The 23,255-nt window shown below is 44.8% G+C and overlaps 1 protein-coding gene across 1 annotated transcript in view; it reads left to right on the forward strand.

The window, feature by feature from the left end:
• Nucleotides 1-4,217: 4,217 nt before the first annotated feature.
• The window catches only part of ZNF398 (zinc finger protein 398), a 29,530-nt gene continuing 10,492 nt past the window's right edge, over nucleotides 4,218-23,255 (forward strand). The window contains exons 1-4 of the mRNA XM_035021335.1: nucleotides 4,218-4,515; nucleotides 7,936-8,331; nucleotides 16,681-16,807; nucleotides 17,362-17,475. Of these exons, the coding sequence (XP_034877226.1) occupies nucleotides 4,492-4,515; nucleotides 7,936-8,331; nucleotides 16,681-16,807; nucleotides 17,362-17,475 (661 nt within the window). The 5' untranslated portion in view covers nucleotides 4,218-4,491. The remainder of the gene's footprint in view (nucleotides 4,516-7,935; nucleotides 8,332-16,680; nucleotides 16,808-17,361; nucleotides 17,476-23,255) is intronic.

The raw sequence follows: 23,255 nt of genomic DNA on the forward strand, positions 1-23,255 counted from the left end.
TCAGCTACCATGTCATCTGCTCCAGGAAGCTTCCCAGAAACTCCCAAGACATAGAAATGTTTTCTTTCCTATGTCCTACTTACAACAGCTACTTTCATTTCATGTTTGTATCTGTTGTGGGTGGAACTATGGAGATTTTCATCTACAACCACAGTAATCTGATCACTGCACAGTTGCCAGATTTTTCAAGTGTGCCTAGATGAAAGCTACATGCACCGTGTACTGGGGGTGCCCCGACCTTTGGCTTCAGACTCAGAGTTTGTCCAAATTCTACCATCCAGCCTTGACCATTGCAAAGTAGAATAGCTGATGCTCACTCAGTGTCGTTGCTGGTGTTCTTAGACCTATTCAAGAGTAATGGCTGTGCGATTGGGTAGATTTCTATCATGTCCCATCGGTGCATCAATCTTCAATAACATAAACATGGCATCTCATTTATATTTATTGTTAATATCTGAATATCTACTTTCAAATGTAGGTATTCTAAATTCTAGATAACTTGGTAACTTGAAATGCTAAATTTGATGATGTGCTTTATATGTTGAACTGCTAACAGTCAGTTGAAGTATTGTATTTTTAATATTGCAAAAGTAAAATGTTGCAATAATTATTGAGGATTATGGAAGATGTTGGTTCTATGTAATAAAAAAAATTTCAAGTAGTTAAATAAATATGTTAACAGTTAATGTGAATATTGAAAGAATGCTATCCAGATAGCTTTAGGAAGAATATTATATCCTTTTTGAGCCTACAGGTATTTATAAACATATAAATACTACCATAGGGCAAAATAGTAAAGTTTAGATTATATCATAATTCTAATTACTGTAGAATTCTTTGATGCAATTGCATTTTAAATAAAACCTGTAGAAGGGCACCTGGCTGGCTTGGTAGGCAGAGCATGTGACTCTTGATCTCGGAGTCATGAGTTCAAGCCTTATGTTGGGCATACAGCTTACTTAAAAAAATAAAATAAAATAAAAAATACTTTATAAAAATATATAGAAACTAATGTTTAATTACTTAATTCCATTTAGTCTATGAATCTTAAAAAGCCCTATTTTGTAATTTTTCACATAGGAGGATAAATTAAAAGCAGAATGTCAACACGGCCACCTCAATATTTCACAAAGACAAAAAAAACTCATGTATAACACAGATATGATAAATCATCTTTGAGTCATGTACTCTATACTTAAAAGTATAGAGACAGCATTAAAAAAAAGAACATTTAGATAAAATGAGACACCCAAAATACATTTGTCTCTCTAAACAATGAACTTTTCAAGAATGCTTTTAATAAGGCAATATGTCATGGTTTAGTATCTGTGAAGACAAATGCTTTTTAAAGCTTGTAGAAATAATTGCAATAGATTAATTAAACAATTTCAGCAGTGGAAGAGAAAGAATTTTTGAGATTTGCCAAAGCTGTGGATTCTAAATATTGCTTTATTTTAGAAAACATTCCTTTTTTTTTTTTTAAGATTTTATTTATTTATTTGACAGGGAGATAGAGCCAGAGAGCACAAGAAGGAGAGGGTGAAGCAGGTTCCCCGCTGAGCAAGGAGCCCGATGTAGGGCTCCATTCCAGGCCCCTGGGATCATGACCTGAGCTGAAGGCAACGGCTTAACTGACTGAGCCGCCCCTAGAAAACAGTCCTAAAAACTTTCTCCTGGTTTATATTTTCTTATACACAAAAAGGTTAATGAAAATGTTAAATGTGCTCCCAAAGTATATGGTGTGATGTTTGGACCCAAGGTTGGAAGAATCAGCCTTAAGTTTTTAGGTTTGATGACATAGAGGATTACTTTCCTTACTTGATGAAAGTTTCTTGGGGCACCTGGATGGCTCAGTCAGTTAAGCATCTCCTTCCAGCTCAGGTCATGATCCCAGGATACTGGGATGGAGCCTCACATCAGGCTCTCTGCTCAGCGGGGAGTCTGCTTCTCCCTCTCCCTCTGCCTGCCTCTCCCCCTGCTTGTGCTCTCTCTTTCCCTCTCTCTCTGTCAAATAAATAAATAAAATTAAAAAAAAAAAAGAAAGATTCTTGTGTCTCACACAGTGAATCTGACTTTGAGAAATATTTATGGAATATAAAATCAGTAAAGACAAATGCACAAAATTATCATTGACTATACAACAAATATGGTAAAGGCTGTGAGCTCAAACATACTGTAATTTGTTTGCACCATTCAATTTTATATTCAAAAAATGGTTATAGCTTTAAAAGATGTAATAAAAGGGCAACCCCTTTGGGTCCCCTCCCTCCTTGGGAGCTTTGTACTATCACTTTGCTATTGCTCAATAGACCTTGCTTTGCTGCCCACCAAAAAAAAAAAAAAAAAGAAAGAAAAAGAAAAAAAGATGCAGTAAAAAATGACTGGCTGCAAGCAGAACGATTGTAGACCCCTTCCATAATTTTTCTTTAGCCAATAACAAATTATACAATACACAAGAGATTGTGAAATTGTCTTGTCACATACATATACAAGATATTTAAACAAGCTATTACGTCTTTCAAAGGCTGATCAATAAGGCCTTAATTTTGTATTTCCCAGAGAACATTACCAAAGTAGCAAAACTTACTAATAATGAATGGTTGGTTATATAGAAAGCAGTTTGTTTATTGGAACATGCTGAATAAAATGATGTGCCTTAAGAGTGTATTTCCTGCACAATGATTCCTGCGGAAAAGATCTTCCTTTGATTCTTCCGGGAAGAAGCTGAAATTGGTGTGCATACAGGGAAAGCTACTACAGATGGAAACTTTGATTATTTTCTTAACTTGAAAAGTAGTTAAATTGCTTCATTGTCATATTTCTAAATCCAAACTTTAAGGACAAATTTTTTCTCTAGTGATTGTGTATAGTGGCAAGAACAGACAAGAATATTAGAAATTAAAAATATGAATACAACCATCTTAAATCTGCTTCTGAAAATATGCATCTTCTTGAAAGTACAGAAAACTTCAGTCGGTGAAATTGTTTCACTGGAATCCTGTCACCGCCCAAGAAATTATCAGGGTCAAGAATTAAAAAGGAACAAAGTCTTTACCATAATAATTGCCTATTAGAGGAAGAAACACAATAAATTGGTGGCAGTATTACCATATTATGCTGACAGAAGTAGCCTTGCTACTCCATGAAGCTCAGTTTAAAGTATCTTATTAAGTAATGTAAATGTCCCTATTTATTGGCCATAAGAGCATCCAGCAGTCGCCAGAGCTGAGAAATTACTGTTCTTGACCTTATAAGGTCAAACATTAACATTTTAACTACTACGTTTTAATGATAAAATCAAAAATGAATTTCCTTTCCAAGAAAGTTCGTGTTTTTTCTTTTCTTTCTCCAAGTTCACTCTGTTACGGTGACATTCTCATTTAGGGAATAGCAATTTTTGACTATCAAACATTCACCATTTGACCAAAATCTATTTCCCGGCAGACTTCAAACTACAGGTATAGCGAGTCTAAAAATCGCTTGCGCGCTCCAGAGCAGGTGCCCCAACGGGGTGGTTCTCACACTTTTGTGATTTGTTACTTTGACGGTTATGGACATTGATTTGATTCGTTTGTAGAAATACAGGTTTGGGAGGATTTCCATTCGTGCTGAGCATGTCTGACATGAGGGCTGAGCCAGAAACTCGGGGTCATGTGGTTATCGTAACCGTAACACACACTCCGTCAACCCGAAACACACAAGCCCCATAGATAACGCTTGGCTCTCCCCTGTCCGTTAGTGTAGACCCAGCAAACTGCAACCTTGATAATCCGAGAGCTAAAGACGACTATGGATTTCAGTTTGGGTCCTAACACGGGCCACGTGAGACGCGAGCCGCTTCATCTTGTTCGCCACATTTGCTGTTCCTGCAAATGACGAATGTCTCTCCATCACAGATTCGTGCCACTCGCTGTAACGCACCGGCCCGCTCGCACCCCGCCCATTGCCGCCTTTCCAAGTTGGGCTGCCCTCCCGCCGGAGCGCCTCCCTTCGGGCGGCGCCTGCTCACTGGGCCTTCAGAAGAAAGCGCTCCCCAGAAAGAGCCCTGGTTCGGGGCTGGGCCCTGAGGTCTCCTCTGGTAACGCCTCCGGGGGTAAGGAGAAAACCACCCTCGGGCGCCGCACAACCGCCGCCGGGGCGGAAGTGGCCGCCGGGGCCGGCAGGGGGCGCGCTGCGCGGGCGGCGCGGGCCTGCGGCGCGTCTAGGCCGAAGCCGCTCCCAGGGTGCGCTCGGTGCCCACAAAGCGCCAGCTGAGGGGCCGCTGCGGGCCGAGCGCCGCTGAGCCTGCCCGCCACCCAGCTTCACCCGCCGGCCGCCGTGCCTCCGCTGAGTCCCCGCGCCCCAAGCAGCCGCGCGAGCCGGGCGGGGAAGGCAGGGCCGGGCGGGCGCCGCCTGCGGAGAGGCCGGGGGCCGGCCTGCGTGGGACCGCGCGGCGGCGGCGGCGGCGGCGACTCCGGCGACTCCGGGCCGGGCCGGACACAGCGCAGGGCCATGGCCGAGGCGGCCCCGGCTCCGGTAAGGGCGGCCGCGCGCCGAGCGCTGCGGGCCCGGGACGGTGTGGCGCCCAGGGCTCTGCGCCGCGGACCCGAGGGAGGGGAGCAGAACGGGACGCCCGGCCTGTCCGGCGCCGGGCGCTCCCGGGGTCCCGCCGGCGGGGAGGGGCCTGAGGCTCCGGGTGGGACGCCGACGCCGAGCTCGGGGCTGGGAGGGCGCGGCCCCTCCCCCCTCGCGAAGTCCCCGCGCCTCGGGTGCGAGGCCCAGGGCTCCCCCTTCCCATTTGGACGTTTGTGGCGGAGAGCGCCTCTTCCGCTAATGAAAGAGGAATGAGTGCAGAGGGGCTCCTGCCGCTTGGTGTCAGCCCCCTGCAGCCCGCCAGACTTGGGGCGGTTCGCTGGGTTTGGGTTTTGCATCAGCGGTTCTCGGCTCCGGGAGCCGTCCGCACAAAATCACCTTGGGTGCAGTCCACCTGAGCCTCGCACAGCCGCAGATGCGGCGGTGACGGTAACAGCGAGGCGGGAGGAGGGACTGCGTGAGCCCAGGGATCCCCGGGGCCCGGTATCTGACAGTGCCCGCCACGCGGGAGGCCCTCGGTCAGGACTGCTGAATGACGGACTGGTGCGGGTTCCGAGGATGGGATAAGCTTGCATGGGTTTATTCATTCCGCGGGTGTTTACCGCAGGCCCGCAGCGTGCCAAGCGCTCTCCCAGTTGCTATAGCTGCAGAGATGACCAAGAGAGTCCCTGCGCACGAGAGCCACGTAGGACCCATGGGGACGGGTCCAGTAACAGGATTGAAACATGCTTTGGGTTTGTCAGCGAAGAAGCCTTTGGGCACCCCGAGGAGAGCCGTTTTATGGGTCAGGGGCCAGAATGGGCAATTGAGGAGTGCTGGAGAGTGAGAAGGGAAGGAAAAGAGGGAACGGTAGCAGTGGGGTGGGGAGTAGGGCAGAGGGGAATGCTGTCTCTATCCTGAGACCGATTTTCCTTTTTCCGAGTTTGTTTTTTTTTAATGTGGTAGAGATGATCCTGTCTCTAATGCCAATCCTATCTAAGAAATACGACGGAAACTACAAATTTAACTTTAAATTTTCTAGTAGTCACATTCAAAAAGTAACAAATTGATGAAATTAAATTTTTTAAAAAGATTTTATTTATTTATTTATTAGAGAGCGAGCGAGAGAGAAACAGCATGAGAGAGGAGAGGGTCAGAGGGAGAAGCAGGCTCCCCGCCGAGCCGGCAGCCGGATGTGGGACTCGATCCCAGGACCCCGGGATCATGACCTGAGCCGAAGGCAGTCGCTCAACCAACTGAGCCACCCAGGCGCCCGATGAAATTAATTTTAATATATTTTATTTAACCCAATGCATACAAAATATTTCAGTGCATAACCAATATTAAGAATTTAATGAAGTTGTACATTTTTTTCCCCATACTGAGTGTGCAAAATCTGGTGTGTATTTTATACTTATGGCACATCCCAATCAAAATAACCACATTTCAAGTGCTCAGTAGCCATATGTGGCTACCATATTGAATAGTGCAGGTCTTTCTTACAGAGAAGCATCAGGAGAGACTGAAATACTGACCATAAAAAAGAGAAAAGAACAATGTCCCTAAAAATGTGGAAGGAGTTGACATTCAGAGCCTAAGTGGAGAGATTAGTTTTAAATAGGATCAAACTTTTTGCTGTGGGAAGGGAGAAAGCATGGGTTAAGCTACTGATGAGTTTGAGGTGGCAAGGGGTGTGGGAAAAAAGGAGAAAGTTGAGAGAGTTTCAGTCTCATTACTCTAATTTTTTTTCTCAAAGTAGGAGGCCATGTTGTCCCCTGAGATTGAGGGGGCCTGCAGTGGACAAGAGTCTTAGTGCTCCACGCATGCTCCTTGCACCAGCACCAGCAACATCAGCATCAAAATGCAGAATTGCAATTTTCCTCCCAGACCTATTGAATCAAAGTCTGCATTTTAACAAGATCTCCAGATGATTCTTATGCACATTACTTTGAGAAGCGCTGTACTAAAAGTTTAAGGAGTGTGCTGGGGGTTTGTAGTGGCCACTTTATGGAATGGGAAGAGAAGCACTGGGGGGAGGGGGGTGGACACCAGGCAGCACTGAGTTCCTGCTTTGCTTAGAAACCATTGGTGTGTGGTGACGCCAGTTTTCCCTGTTGTGTGACTTCCTTTAGTAGGGTTTACCAGCTTGCTTATAGGAAGAGAGGAAGAACAATTAGATTCAAAGCTGGAGCTGGTGAGGCAGAGAGACAGAAAGGGGTTGAAGGTGGTTGAAATGATCAACTGAGGAAGAAAACAAAGCCTGGAACAGGCTAGTAAGCCAGGAGCAAAAGGCATGGTGGGCATGGTGAGGGGTTTAGTAGGATTGAAGAGCAAGTATAGCGGGTGAGCTGGAGAGATGAGAGGTTGTGGCCAGGGAGGGCATTATCAGATTCATGGAGTTGGAAGGCTTTGTAGAGGTCATTCTGGTCCAACCTCCTATTTGGAGATTTTTTTTTTTTTTTTTAAGATTTTATTTATTTATTTGAGAGAGAGAGAATGAGAGAGAGAGAACACATGAGAGGGGATAGGGTCAGAGGACAAAGCAGACTCCCTGCCGAACAGGGAGCCCGATGCGGGACTCGATCCCGGGACTCCAGGATCATGACCTGAGCCGAAGGCAGTCCCTTAACCAACTGAGCCACCCAGGCGCCCTGGAGAATTTTTTTTAATACACTTTTTGTTTCGCAGCATTTGCAGCGACGAGGCAGCCTGTTATTTTCTTGGAGAGATCTAGTTTCAAAAATTATTTATATAGGCCAGGGTTTGCCTGCCTGAAAATTCTGTGTTGGTTCTAGTTCTGCCCTTTGGAGTAAACGCAGTATAATATTAAACAAGTCTGTTCTGCCTTCTGTTTTATAGCCATCAAATATTTGACAGTAGCCATCATGTTTTCTCCATACTCAACATTCTCAGCTTTAATTAACTATTACTGAATGGTGTGGTGGTGGTTTGTAAGCAGGGTGGTGGACAGGGCCAGAGCATATGTCATTAAAGGGTTTATCAGAGGGCAGTGAGTTCAGTGAAACCTGGAAAGATCTGATGCACTTTAGGCCTTTTCCAGAAATAGAGGGTACAGCAGCAACCTGAGCCCCTGGACAGTTGGCTCTAGGGCCTAGCATCTCAGGGAATATGCCAGGTTAGTTCTCTATCCAGTTTCACTCATTCACTGTCTTACTTAATTCATCTCTGAGCCACCAAAGCAATTTCTCTTGGCTTTTGATCCTGATGAGCTCCACAAAGATGAAGCTTATGCAGGCAGTATGAAAACTATATTTAGAGTCATCTCAGCTCGTTAACCAGTTAACCAGTCCTGCTTTGATTTTAGTTTGGATTAGGGCTCCTTCCAACACTCAATGTCTTGTCTCTTCTCTCCACTGCATATAGACTTCTGAATGGGACTCTGAATGTCTTACATCCCTGCAGCCCCTTCCTCTTCCCGTGCCCCCAGCAGCAAATGAGGCGCACCTGCAGACCGCAGCCATCTCCTTGTGGACCGTGGTGGCAGCCGTGCAGGCGATAGAGAGAAAGGTGGAGGTCCACAGCCGGCGACTCCTACACCTAGAAGGACGGACGGGGACAGCAGAGAAGAAGCTAGCCAGCTGTGAAAAGACAGTGGCTGATCTTGGGAACCAGCTGGAGGGCAAGTGGGCCGTGCTGGGGACCCTGCTGCAGGAGTACGGGCTGCTGCAGAGGCGACTGGAGAACTTGGAGAACCTGCTGAGGAACAGGAACTTCTGGATCCTGCGGCTGCCCCCGGGCATTAAAGGAGATCTCCCAAAGGTAATGCCCTCCCTTCTGGCTGGAAAGTGGTGCCACTAGTCCTTAGATGAGGAGGAAGGGATAGTGTTGGCCAATCAGGCTAAAGGAAAGATGAAGGTATTTTTTTGTTTATCCATTTGGGAAGCATTTCATGTTCAATTTAGCGATGATTTGAAGTGTCAAACTTAAGAATGGAAAACTCCAGTTCAAAGTTGACTACCTGGCAGATAGATTTTTTTCTCTTATGCTTTTTCCTATCCTTTGCCTCTGAGTCACTTTTTTCTTTTTTTAAAGATTTTATTTATTTATTCATGAGAGACAGAGAGAGAGAGAGAGGCAGAGGGAGAAGCAGGCTCCCAAGGAGCAGGGAGCCCGATGTGGGACTCGATCCCAGGACCCTGGGATCATGACCTGAGCCGAAGGCAGACGCTTAACCATCTGAGCCACCCAGGCACCCTGAGTCACTTTTTTCTTTGTTAACCTGCTTGCTTCAATCTTGGTGTGGAAACTAAATTAAATATTATTTAAATTAGCCTGTTTGAATCTTTTGGTAGTTCTGGAGAAAAAGAGGAGGACAAGGGAAGAGCTGTAGAGTAAAGGGTTAATAGAAGGGTTTGGGGCGGGATCACACAGGATCGAGTCCCGAGTCCCGCATCGCATCGGGCTCCCTGCTCAGCAGGGAGTCTGCTTCTCTCTCTGACCCTCCTCCCTCTGATGCTCTCTGTCTCTCATTCTCTCTCTCGCAAATAAATAAAATCTTAAAAAAAAAAAAAAGAAGGGTTTGGGGCTCTGTAGATCGAGGATTGACATGTTCCTGTCCCTCAGCATCCTTTACAGAAGTGTGCTGTGGTGCTAGGGACCGGCTCTGCTGCAGGGAGTAGCCCATGAACCAAAAGAAGATAAACATCCTTCCTAAGCTATGGAATACAGCCTTGAGGCATCTAGTTTCCTTGGGCACATACTGTTTGCTCCATATCTACATCCTGAAGGCACAGCATTGAACAGTTCATACAGGCTTCCCTGGAGCTTAAATTTTAGTGGAGAAAGAGAGATAATAAATATAAACATACAAAATAAATTCATGTAAGTGCGTAGATAAAAATAAAAGTGCTATTTGGTGGGCGCCTGGGTGGCTCAGATGGTTAAGCGTCTGCCTTCGGCTCAGGTCATGATCCCAGGGTCCTGGGATCAAGTCCCGCATCGGGCTCCCTGCTCCTTGGGAGCCTGTTTCTCCCTCTGCCTCTCTCTCTCTCATGAAGAAATAATTAAAATCTTTAAAAAAAAAAAAAAAGTGCTATTTGGTGATTTATTTTAGATGGGATTTCAGAGAAGCTATCATAAAAGCGCTAATATTCAGGCTGAGACTGAATGACAGGAAGGACCCAGCTGTGAGAAGATCTGAGGAAGAGCTTTCTAGGCGGAGAGAATGCCCAAGTGCAAAGTCCTGAAGACACAAACAAACATGCAGCACTCAGGGCAAGGGGAAAGGCCCATTAGCTGGTGTGCGGTGAAGAGATAGGCATATGCCTGGAGAAGTGGGTAGGGGGCAGGTCATTCAGGGCAGTGTTTTTCAGCCCTGACTTTTTACATTTTGGTGGACATCAGAGCTAGAGATTCTGACTTAGTGGGTCCCAGATGGGGTCTAAACATTAATAATTCTTTTTTTTTTTTTTAAGATTTTATTTATTTATTTCAGAGAGAGCATGCAAGCATGAGGCGGGGGTAGCGGGGGTGAGGGAAAAGCAGACTCCCTGCTGATCAGGGAGCCCGATGCAGGGCTCGATCCCGGAACTCTGGGATCATGAACTGAGCTGAAGGCAGACGCTTAACTGACAGCCACCCAGGCGCCCCAACGTTAATAATTCTTACAGCTCCATAGTGGAGTCTGATATGCAATTGGGGCTGTGAGTCACTGATATAGGGGTCTGGAGACCAAGGTAAGGAATTGGTTTTATCTTGGGTGTAATGGAAAGAAATGGAAGGTTTTAAGCAGAGGAGTTCTATCTGGTTTATATTTTGAACGAATCGCTTTGGCTGCTTTGTGGAGGACTGGTCCAGGTGGTAAGAACAGAAGCAGGGAGAACCAGTAGGCAGCTGTAACAGTGGGAGGGATGAGAGTGGCTTGGGTGAGGGTAGCAGTGGAGGAGACAGACAGTGGACAGATTCAGGACGTTGGGTGGAATTGATGGGTAGGAGTCACTGATGGGAATTAGGGAATGAGGAACAAAGAACAATGATCATTGTAAATTTACTGTATGATAACACACTTAGAACAATTGGTTATTTTCATAAGAACCCTAAGGGCGCCAGGGTGGCTTAGTCGGTTAAGTGGCTGCCTTCAGCTCAGGTCATGATCCCAGGGGCCTAGGATCGAGCCCCACGTTGGGCTGCTTTTCCCTGTCCTCTGCCTGCCACTCCCCCTGCTTGTGTTCTCTCTCTCTCTGCCAAATAAATAAATAAATAAAATCTTTAAAATAAACTTAAAAAAAAAAAAGAACCCTAACTCGCTCAAGATCATATAGTTTGGGAATACAAATAATAGAGTGGTATCATAACCCAGTTGGCTCCAGAGCATATGCTCTTACCCACCTTAGGTTTACTGACGGTTAGGCTTTTGGCTTGAAGAACCAGATGGATGGTGGTGGCATTTACTGAGATAGGGAATGTCTTGAGGAGTGGGAAGGAATGAGGACTTCTCTTTTGGCAGTATTAGGTTTGAGATGCCCGTGACACATTTAGGAGAGATGTTAAGTGGTCTCCGCAAATCAAAGATGAGAAGTATCTGGCAGTCACTGGTGCACAGATCATATTGTAAGTCATGAGACTGGAAGTCATTGCCTCAGGAGAGAAAGTAGAGAAGCAGGAGGAAGAGTCCAAGGATCATGCTCCAGGAGCAGGCAGGGCCAGCAAAGGAGGCTGAAAAGGAGTGGCTAGTGAGGTGGGAACAAGATGGGAAAGTATGTGGGGTCAGAGGACAAGGAGAAAAGGCATTGAAGGAGAGAGTTGTTGTTTGGGTTGCATGTTACTGAGAGGTCTAGAAAGATGAGGACAGAGTATGATTTGGCAACACAGACCTAGCCGGTGACCTTGCCCAGAGTTCTCTTGGCCCCATGCATGTGTGTCGGGGCGGGGGGGTGGGGGATAGAAATCTGAAAGGGGGCAGGTTGAAGAGTGAGTGGGAAGAGAGAACAGTGACCGACATCTCTGTCCAGGATCACAGGGAGGGACATTAGTCCACATCTGACAGAGAACCTTCCCCAGTATGTTTCACTTGTGTGTCTGCAGCCTCTCCCGGAGTTCTGTGGGATAATTTAGACTTAATATTTGCCATAAGATTAGCAGAAAAGGTAAATTAAAGTGTGTATCCATTATCTTACCTGGATAAATGGATAACATTTAAATTCTTGGGGTGCATTTAAACTCCTGGGATGCCTGGGTGGTACACGACTCGGTTTAGGCCCAGGTCATGCACCACCCAGGCACCCCAGGAGTTTAAATGTCCCTCTGCCCCTCCCTCCCCAAATAAATAAATTGTTAAAAAAAAAAAAGTAGGGCGCCTGGGTGGCTCAGTTGGTTAAGCGACTGCCTTCGGCTCAGGTCATGATCTTGGAGTCCCGGGATCGAGTCCCGCATCGGGCTCCCTGCTCGGCAGGGAGTCTGCTTCTCCCTCTGACCCTCCCCCCTCTCATGTGCTCTCTCTCATTCTCTCTGTCTCAAATAAATAAATAAAATCTTTAAAAAAAAAAAAAAAGTAAATTCTCCATCTTAAACTCCAAAATCATATATAAAATGTGATTTTTCTTAAAGATTTCTTCTTGAAATTAGAATATACTGAAGATTTACTAGCTTTAAATATGGGAAGTAAATTTGTGACTTTGTTGAAAATGCTCTTATTCTGTCCTTACTTTTGAGGGCCAAGTTCAGAATAATTTTCCCACAGTTTTCTTATTAGTTTCAATTTTTAAAATTGTGGTAAAATTGGGGCACCTGGGGGGCTCAGTTGGTTAAGCGTCTGCCTTCAGCTCAGGTCATGATCCCAGGGTCCTGGGATCCAGTCCCACATCGGGCTCCCTGCTTAGTGGGGAGTCTGCTTCTCCCTCGCCCTCTGCCCCTCCCCCTCACTCATGCATGCTCTCTCTCTCTCTCAAATAAATAAAATCTTTTTTAAAAACCCTTTTAAACAGGGCGCCTGGGTGGCTCAGTTGGTTAAGCGACCGCCTTCGGCTCTGGTCATGATCCTGGAGTCCCGGGATCGAGTCCCTCATCGGGCTCCCTGCTCGGCGGGGAGTCTGCTTCTCCCTCTGACCCTCCTCCTTCTCATGCTCTCTGTTTCTCATTCTCTCTCTCTCAAATAAATAAAATCTTTAAAAAAACAAAACAAAAACAAACCCTTTTAAACAGATTCACATGGTGGCAGAGAAAACAGGCCAGCTTCCTGAAGTTAACCTATTAATCAGTCAAATCCTTCATTTATGAATATATAACCTAGCATTACTCAGTATTAAAAAAAAATTACAGCACCACGATGAACAAACACTACAAACTAGAAGAAACTACTACGAACTACAATCCTGGAAGAAAAAAACGCCAACAGTGAACTAACAGACAAGCCCCTAATACGTATTCCCAGAGAAATTCAGATGTTGCGTCCGTTTGAAAAAGTTCAGCCTGCTTCAAAAAAGGAGCTAGAAATAAATGTTCTTGAAAATTAAATTGTTAAAATAAAAATGAGAAAGGCTGGAAAGAAAGGTCGGGGAACTCTAAAAAGGTGAAGAACAAGAAGGGCAAGTTAGAGACAAAGATGATCCATCTTCCCAGCAAGAAAAGGAGAAATGGGGATGAAATATTATAAAAATAGAATTATGGAAGAAAAGGTCCCAGAGCTGGACAGACACCCGTTTTCTGACTGAAAGCTCATACCAAGGTTCTGACACAAATATTAAAAGACCTACCTCAGACACAACCTCAACACCTTTTAGAAAAACAAGTATAAATGGAAGATGAAAGCTTCCAGAAAGAAGAAAACAGACTTCTTACAGATGGATTTGCTGTTTCTTTGGAATACCAAAATATTAATTTGGAATTGAGTTGGCCCTAAGGTTTTCATCAATGGCATTTGATGTTACGAGACAAAGCACGAATGCCCTTAAAGTTCTGAGAGAAACGGAATATTATTCAGCCTTAAAAAGGAAATGCTGACACACTCTAACATGGGTGAGCCTGGAAGGTGTTACGCTGAGTGTAATAAGCCAGTCACGAGAGGACAAAGATTTCACTTATATGAGGTCCCCAGAATAGTCAAATTTACAGAGACAGAAAGCAGAATCGTGGGCGCCAGGGGCTAGGGCAGGAGGGCTGCGGTGAGTGTTTCATGGGGACAGAGTTTCGTTTGGGATGTTCTGGAGATGGACAGTGGTGATGGTCACACGGTAATGTGAATGGACTTCATGCCGCTAAACTGTATTAAACATAGCTAAAATGGGGCGCCTGGGTGGCTCAGTCGTTAAGCGTCTGCCTTCAGCTCAGGTCATGATCCCAGGGTCCTGGGATCGAGTCCCGCATCGGGCTCCCTGCTCAGCGGGAGGTCTGCTTCTCCCTCTCCCACTCCCCCTGCTTGTGTTCCCTCTCTCACTGTCTCTTTCTCTGTCAAATAAATAAATAAATAAATCTTAAAAAAAAAAAGATTTAAAAAAAAATAGGTAAAATGGTAACTATTATGTTGTATTTATTTTACCACGACTTTTAAAAAATATTTTATTTATTTATTTGAGAGAGAGAGAGCAGGAGCGCGGGGAGAGGGAGAAGCAGGCTCCCTGCTGAGCAAGGAGCCTGACATGGGGCTCGATCCCAGGACCCTGAGATCATGACCTGCGTCGAAGACAGATGCTTAACCGACTGAGCCACCCAGGCGCCCCCATATGAGTCTGTTTAGCCAAAAGATCTTTCCTTTACAGGAGAGAGCTGTCTCCATTGATGCTAGATCTAGGTGGGCTTCACTTTGAGGTGCTGTGGCAAGGAGCAAATAGGGAGTGCAGGGGCCACCCAGAGGCCAGGAGTAAGGCAGTGCTGTGTTGTCAACACCCACCCTGGGACCGCATGCCGTCTCCAGGGAGGCTGTTCCATTTCCTTAGAGGTGATGTCTTTGGTGTCAGCTTTGGGGTCAACACTGCTGCTTAGTCGCTCTGCCAGGTCTGCTGAGAGGACCATGGAGGGCCTGCTGTTCCAAAGACAGACCTTCAAACTGCAGTCTATAATCACTTTTATTCCTACTCCGTGTTTCTGCCAGCTTCGAGCTTGGAATTCTCTGGATTCCTCAACTATAGTCCCTCCTGTGCGTGGTCGCAGAGCTGCAGCTTCCTCATGCACCCTGGGCCCCAGCGCATGCCCGTCCTCTGTGTCTCACTGAGAAGCTCATTAAAAACTCTGGTCCTGGGCACCTGGGTGGCTCTTAAGCGTCTGCCTTCGGCTCAGGTCATGGTCCCAGGGTCCTGGGATCGAGTCCCACATCGGGCTCCCAGCTCGGCGGGAGGCCTGCTTCTCCCTCTCCCACCCCCCCGATTGTGTTCCTGCTCTCGCTATCTCTTTCTCTGTCAAATAAATAAATAAAACCTTTAAAAAAAAAAAGAAAATATGCTATTGAGTATCTACATTTGTCCCCACCCTGGCTTTAGATGCTGAGCAAAGTGTAAAATGAATAATTATAGTTCTAGTCCCTAAGAACAAAATTTCTAGTTGGAGGCAAAAGAAATTCCACAAATGAAGCAATTGGAAAATAAAGCCAGTTACCTCATAGTCTTGTATAGACCTTTGTTTCTCAATGGGTATGTTAAGTTTATGAAGATGAGTATGTATTTTTGTTTTTAAGATTTTATTTAAGAGAGTGAGAACAAGCAGGGGGAGCAGCATAGGGAGAGGGAGAAGCAGGCTCCCTATGAGCAAGGAGCCTGATGTGGAACTCGATCCCAGGACCCTGGGATCATGACCTGAACCAAAGGCAGACACATAACTGACTGAGCCACCCAGATGCCCCGAGTATGAATTTTTTAATTTTGGGGAAAAGAGTGTGTGTGTGTGTGTGTGTGTGTGTAGTAGTTACCAAGAGTCTTTCTTGTTCTCTGATTTTTCTTTTTTCATAGCATCCTGTTTTATTTTATGGGTGGTGTTATAGCTCTTAAATCTTTGTGGGGATACTAATTAGGAGTTGGTGGTGGTATGGTTTTGTTTTTTAAATTATGTTGCCTAGGTATTTTTGTTCTTTACACATTTTCCTCCCTCATTTTATTTTATTTATTTTTTAAAATATTTTATTTATTTGTCAGAGAGAGAGAGCCCAAGCAGGGGGAGCAGTAGGCAGAGGGAGAAGCAGGCTTCCCGCTGAGCAAGGAGCCCAATGCAAGACTCGATCCCAGGACCCTGGGATCATGACCTGAGCCGAAGCAGACGTTTAACCAACTGAGCCACCCAGGCATCCCTCCTCCCTCATTTCAGTCTTTATTGTTCGTGTGGCAGTCTTTTCTAACTGGTCATTGAGACTTAGTGCTTAGCTCTTATTTAAGAGTTTAACTATAGAAAGCTGTCCAGTGATAGGAGGTTGAGCTAGCCTTACGATGATGAGCAGCTAAACACCAGAATGAGGAGAGTGTTATACTAGGTGATAGTGTCCATACTAGGTACCTGGGGAGGCAACTCTTATATTTCTTTACAGAAGAACCTTCTAGTTTTTACCCAGGGGAAAGTACCTAGCTTTAGACAAAACTATGCTGGAGGGGTGAGGGATTCTGTTCTGCATATGACCATTCTCTACACGAAGCCTGAATTCCAACTAGGCCACCTTCAGAATTCTCCTCCGAAAGTACTCTCCAGTCTTCTGTGCTTACATGTTCTCCTGTTCCCATCAAGCCTGTCTGTCTTTTAGGACTAGCCAGAGCCCCACCTCTTCTAGACTCATCCCAGCCCCATTATAGCTTGGTATCCAAAATTTCTGGTCCATGTCTTTAATTTGAGTATAATTATGTGCTTATTTTGGGCAGAAACCATTTTTTTATAATCTTGATAATTGGATAAGCCTTGTACTTAGTGGATATTCAGAATATGTTGTATTATGTGAATTAAATACTGCTTGGCATTGGTGCCTATCTATGAGGAACTATTTACAAGTAATATCCTCCAACCTCCCAAAACTTGGAGCCCTAAAGTTTATTACCGTTCTCCCTGAAAACATCTTCAACTCCTGGAGGTTGGATCTGTGCCTTAAGTTTTTCCTCTGTCCTTCCAGCAACTCACAGTTTTTTGTGACAAGTAGGTACTCAGATAAACGGAATGACTGAATTGCAGCAGGAGGGACTAACCCCAGTATGATTATAATTTCAGGTGCCTGTGACATTTGATGATATCTCCATCTACTTTTCCACTCCAGAGTGGGAAAAATTAGAAGAATGGCAAAAGGAACTTTACAAGAATATCATGAAGGGCAACTACGAGTCTCTCATCTCCATGGGTGAGGCCACGCTGTCACCTTTTGAATGAGGTGACCGCAGCACTAAGGGGACTTTGTACAGGCCCTTGTCCTCCAGCAGTTCTCATTTTCACTCTGTCCTCACACACTTCACATTCTGATCGCAAACCAAAGATTTCCAGTTCGCCCTTGCTAAATGGAAAATCATAATCTCTCCTTCTGCCAATTTGCAGGACGGAGAATGCAGCTCAGAGTTCTGGCTGGGCGGGCAGGGTGGTTTCCATGGGCGTCCTTCACCTTGAAAGGGCCTTGTTCTCCATCTTGCGGCACACTGTCCCTGTCCCTCAGTGAAAGTAGCAGGCGAGCAGTGCTAATGAGGCATGTGTACCTTCCCACACATTACCTCTCCTCTTACATGCTTTCCGAAGAGATAGCGTCCGTGCAGGAGGTGAATAGATGGGGCCGAGTGGTAGAGATTCTGAAATGAATCCTCTGGGACCATGGACCTCAAAGCCTGTAGCTCAGCCTTAATGGCAGTTCGTTGTCATCCTCATTGATCTCTTGGTCATCCCCCCTTTCCCTTCTTCCTCTCCTAGATTATGCCATGAATCAACCTGATGTCTTATCTCAGATTCAGCCGGAAGGAGAACATAATACAGAGGAGCAGGCAGGACCAGAGGAAAGTGAGATTCCCACAGACCCCAGTGAAGGTAAGTAGCAGAAGAGATTATCCATTCCTTGTCTCCCTTGCCTGGTCAGAGACAGTGGCTCAGAACTGAGTAAGCAGGGCTTGGGGCTTCCAGAGCCTCTCCATGCTGAAGCAGCTAGGAGAGAGTACTTAGAGATTACTGGTCCTTTGCCTTCTTCCGTCAGTACCACGAATCTGAGGGCTGTTAATGGTATTCCATGACAAAGTTCTGAGACTTAATTATTTAACAAAATAAACGTATCCTTAGATGGCAGGGGAAGCAATTATGCTCATATGAGGGGAAGTGGCTTCTTGAGTGTACACCTGATTGTTCAGAAATGCTGGGGGTGGGCTGGGAGTCCACACGGTCCCTCGGAGACGCACTGAACCAGCAGAGGATGTCCACCAGAGGATGGGCCAAGCGGATTTTGCCTGGTTTGGGAGCCAGCCAGCATTAATGAACTCTCCCTCATTTATTTGGTTGGTAGCTGCTTCATATTGTGCGGGAAAGACTGCTCACCAAAGTCCAGTTGTATTTTCTCTGAAGTCCCACTTCTGCTCTCAGAAAAAGCTCATCATTTTGTTCTTTGCTGGATAGAAAGCTCACAGAAAGTTCATCCTTCAGACATCTCTATTAGATGAACTTTTCTTACAACCTACCCCCTCTCCCATACACTGTTATTTTTTTTTAACATTTTATTATGAAAATTTCCAAACAGAAAAGTTGAAATAATTTTACAGTGAACACCCAGACACCTACTACCTGGATTCTACCACTAATATTTTACTCCGTTAGCACGTATTTATCCATCTCTGCATCCCTGTCAATCCATCCTCTTTTCATTGTATTTCCAAATCAATAAAGATTTTAATACATTTCCCCATTAATAGTTCAGTATGAATATCATTAACCTAGAGTTCACTATTTTTTTCTTTTGAGGTAAATTTTACATACAATGAACCTTTCAGATCTTAACATTCTCTGACTTTGGAGGAATGCATGTATCTGCCACATTTTTTTTTTAAGATTTTTTAAAATTTATTTATTTGAAAGAGCACAAGCAGGGAGAGCGGCAGAGGGAGAGGGAGAAGCACCCCCACACATATTATTTTTTAAGAATGTGTGGGTGAGGGGCGTCTCAGTCAGTTAAGTGTCTGCCTTCGGCTCAGGTCATGATCCCAGGTCCTGGGATTGAGCCCCACGTCGGGCTCCCTGCTCAGCGCGGAGTCTGCTTCTTCCTCTCCCTCTGCCTGCCACTCCCCTTGCTTATGCTCTCTTTCTCTGTCTAACGAATAAATAAAATTAAAAAAAAAAAAAAGAATCTATGGGTGATTGTATTAAGCAATGTAACAGATTGAATTTGATTAACTTTATATCAGGGATATAAATAATAAATCTAAAATCATATCAAAAAGTTGGGTGACTTGATTACAGTAATTATTGGAAGTTACTCCTTAGGGGCACCTGCGTGGCTCAGTCAGTTAAGTGTCTGCCTTCGGCTCAGGTCATGATCTCAGGGTCCTGGGATCAAGTCCTGCATCAGGCTCGCTGCTCGGCAGGAAGCCTGCTTCTCCCTCTCCCACTCCCCCGGTTTATGTTCCCTCTCTCGCTGTCTCTCTCTCTCAAATAAATAAATCTTTAAAAAAAAAAAAAAAGGAGGGGCGCCTGGGTGGCTCAGTCAGTTAAGCGGCTGCCTTCGGCTCAGGTCATGATCTTGGAGTCCCGGGATCGAGTCCTGCATCAGGCTCCCTGCTCAGCGGAGAGTCTGCTTCTCCCTCTGACCCTCCCCCCTCTTGTGCTCTCTCTCTCTCACTTTCTCTCTCTCAAATAAATAAAATCTTTAAAAAAAAAAAAAAGAAATTACTCCTTAGTTTACATTATTAGTTATCTGACATAGTTTTCAGCTAGTATAAATCAGTGTGTCATTTTATTTTTGGGGACAAATGGCAGAGATGTAAGTAACTTGGTTTTGTAATAGTATATGAAAGTTTCATTTCGCTGCCATCTTGTCAGTTCATTTTTACCATGGTTTTTAAGACTCCATTTGTGGGTGGTCAACCAAATATGTTAATGCATGTTTACATAAAATTAAAACAAGCAGGGGCACCTGGGTGGCTTGTCGTTAAGCGTCTGCCTTCCACTCAGGTCATGATCCCGGGGTCCTGGGATCCAGTCCCGCATTGGGCTCCGTGCTCAGCAGGAGGCCTGCTTCTCCCTCTCCCACTCCCCCTGCTTGTGTTCCCTCTCTCACATTCTCTCTGTCAAATAAATAAAATCTTTAAAAATAAATAAAAATAAAGATTTTATTTATTTGAGAGAGAGTGAGCAGGGGGAGGAGCAGAGGGAGAGGGACAAGCAGACTTTGTTCTGAGAAAGAAGCCCAGTGCAGGGCTCAATCCCATGACTCCAAGATCACCACCTGAGCCAAAATCAAGAGTCAGATGCTTAACTGACTGAGCCACCCAGGCAACCCTTTTTTTTTTTTTTTTAAAGATTTATTTATTTGAGGGGCGCCTGGGTGGCTCAGTCATTAAGCGTCTGCCTTCAGCTCAGGTCATGATCCAGGGTCCTGGGATCGAGCCCCGCATCGGGCTCCCTGCTCCGCGGGAAGCCTCCTTCTCCCTCTCCCACTCCCCCTGCTTGTGTTCCCTCTCTCGCTGTGTCTCTCTCTGTCAAATAAATAAATAAAATCTTTAAAAAAAAAAAAAGATTTATTTATTTGAGAGCGAGAGAGCGCGTGTGTGAGTGCAGGGGCAGGGGTAGAGGGAGAGGGAGAGAATTTCAAGCAGACTCCCTCCCCACTGAGCGTGGAGCCTGACAAGGGCTCCATCTCATGACCCTGAAATCACGACCTGAGCTGAAATCAAGAGTCAGACACTTAACAGATTGTGCTACCCAGGTGCCTCAGTACTGGTTTTCTTTAAAAATATGCTCCAGGGGCACCTGGGTGGCTCAGTCGGTTGTGTCTGACTTCGGCTTAGGTTATGATCTCGGGATCCTGGGATCAAGCCCCAAGCTGGGCTCTGTGCTCAGCAGGAAACCTGCTTCCCCCTCTCTCTGCCCCTCCCCCCGTCATGCTCCTTCTCTCTCTCTCTCAAATAAATAAATCTTCAAAAAAAAAAAAATATATATATATATACATGCTCTAGGCTGTGTTGGTCCCCAGCGCAACCCCCAGGTTCGGTCCCTTACTAGGAGGACACACAGGATTCAGCATAAAGTCATGTTTAGGGTTAAGGTTTATTACAGCAAAAGGACACAGAGCAAACCAGCAGAGATAAAAGGCGCACAGGGCAAAGTCTGGAGGGGACCGGGGGCAACCTTCCAGAGTCCTCTTGCAGTAGAGTCTCACAGGACACATGCTATTCCTCCAGCAGTGAGTTGTGACAACATGTGCAGAGTGTTGTCTCCCAGAGAAACTCATTAGAGAATCAGCACCCAGGGCTTTCACTGTGAGCTGGTCACGTAGGCATCCTTTGCCTCACACATACCAAAATTCTAGACTCCCGGAAAGAAGACAAATGTTCAGCATCAACTACACTACACAAACAATTTAGGCCTGGTGAAGCACTCCTAACATTGAGGGGAAGTTTTCTATCAGCATAGGGATGTAAACCTTGCAGGCAGGCCCTTCTGAGAATAGGCAGCCAGATTTTCTTTCTCCTAACACACGAAAAATCCTGATTCCTTTCAGTGGAGAATAGTAATAAACTGTCTGCTTATTAGGGTTCATAACAGATTTTTTTTTTTTAAGATTTTATTTATTTATTTGAGACAGAGAGCACGAGCAGGGGGAGGAGCAGAGAGAGAGGGAGAAGCAGGCTCCCTGCTGAGCAGAGAGTCCGATGCAGTACTCGATCCCGGGACCCTGAGATCATGACCCGAGCCAAAGGCAGACGCTTCACCGACTGAGCCACCCAGGCGCCCTGGGCTCATAACAGATTGTTCCACACAAATATGAGGCAGAGGTACTAATTCTAGGCCACTTTAGTGATGTAACTAATAAAATGTCTTTTTGATAGATTGTTCTTCATTTACAGTTTTTGGGGTTTTTTTAAATAATTTCTAGGGGCGCTTGGGTGTCTCAGTCATTAAGCATCTGCCTTCGGCTCAGGTCATGATCCCAGGGTCCTGGGATTGAGCCCCGCGTCGGGCTCCCTGCTCAGCAGGAAGCCTGCTTCTCCCTCTCCCACTCCCCCTGCTTGTGTTCCCTCTCTCTCTGTCAAATAGATAAATAGAATCTTAAAAAAAAATAATAATAGGAAAGAAAAAAGGCAAGACACAGAATTTAAAAAAAAAAAGTAGTTTCTATACCAAAGAATCAAATTTTTTTTTTTTTTTTGCTTTTCAGCAAGCAGCTTCTCTAAAACATCGTAGTTTTAAAAATCAGTTTTCACATACTGTGTAATTTTTTGTTAGACTGGTGTGTTTATGTTGGAATATTGATATAATTTTAGAAAACTTAATTTTCTAAAATATATTTGGATTTTATCCATATTTCTTATAACATAAAGCCCATAACTTATTATCATATTTCATTCTGGAGCTTTAGAAGACCTGTGCATTATAATTAAATATATAGGTAGAATGGGTAGAATGGATTTGAGGATAGTAATGGTACCATGTGACACCCCTTTCCTTTTATGTCCAAATATCTTGGAATTAATTTTACATTCTATCTCTATCCCCATCATCTGAATCCGATGAAGGGAAAGAAAAATTATTATATCTCCCTAGGGAATAGTCATTGATGCCTACTGTCTTAGATAAAATTGCATACAATTAGTGGAGAATAGTAGTGAATGGGAGAACACAGAAAAACATAATCTTGAGATTTTCTGGAATTCTTTAACTGTATCACCAGGGCCTCATGCAGACCAGCTGTGTGTGGGGCCACTATTTGGTCACTTATAGTTTGAATATTGAACTACCAAGTTTTTAGAATTCTTTGGAGAAAAACTTGACCCAGGAAGTTCAAATGGAATAATTACTGAAAGTCCATTATCTTTGTCTTTCTTCTGGTTCAGAAGCCATGAACTCATGCCAAGATTGTAGAATGACCCGGAAGTAAAGCAAATTCATTTCTAAATCTTGCAGTTGTGGGGAGACTTCGGGGTCATTGTTTCATGTGCATTTCCATGATCCCCTATCTGCGTCTGTTTACTCTGGTCCAGCAAGGCCATCTTTTCCTAAACAAAGCCAGTGATTAAGGCATATCCCAATATGATAATCCTTTTATTTTAGTTTATCCTATTTGAGAACAAGAATCATCCTAGGGATGACAAAACTTTGAGGTTTTAACTTACTACACAAATACTTACCACATTCACCTGGCAATGTTTTAGTCCCACACCTGTTTAACAGAAAATTTCAAAAGAAAGTTTTTATATTTTTACCACTGGTTGTTTCATGTGTTAAGTATTGTTTGTTGTCTGCTTAAAAAGTCCAATCTCAGCACCATTTTAGCTCGGTTTATACCTTTGTACATACCCCAGAACCTCAAGGTTCCAGCTTCTTTTCAGACAGCATGGGTCCTTACCTGTTTAAAACATACACAGACACACAAAATGATTTTCACACAAAATCAGATTTCCTCATAGTTAAAATGACATTCAGGGGCGCCTGGGTGGCTTAGTCGTTAAGCGTCTGCCTTCGGCTCAGGTCATGATCCCAGGGTCCTGGGATCGAGTCCCGCATCGGGCTCCCTGCTCAGCGGGAAGCCTGCTTCTCCCTCTCCCCTCCCCCTGCTTGTGTTCCCTCTCTCACTCTCTCTCTGTCAAATAAATAAATAAAATCTTTAA

Source organism: Mirounga leonina, unplaced genomic scaffold (genome assembly GCF_011800145.1).
Source record: "Mirounga leonina isolate KUSES-001 unplaced genomic scaffold, KU_Mleo_1.0 Mir_174, whole genome shotgun sequence".
NCBI classification, from domain to species: domain Eukaryota; kingdom Metazoa; phylum Chordata; class Mammalia; order Carnivora; family Phocidae; genus Mirounga; species Mirounga leonina.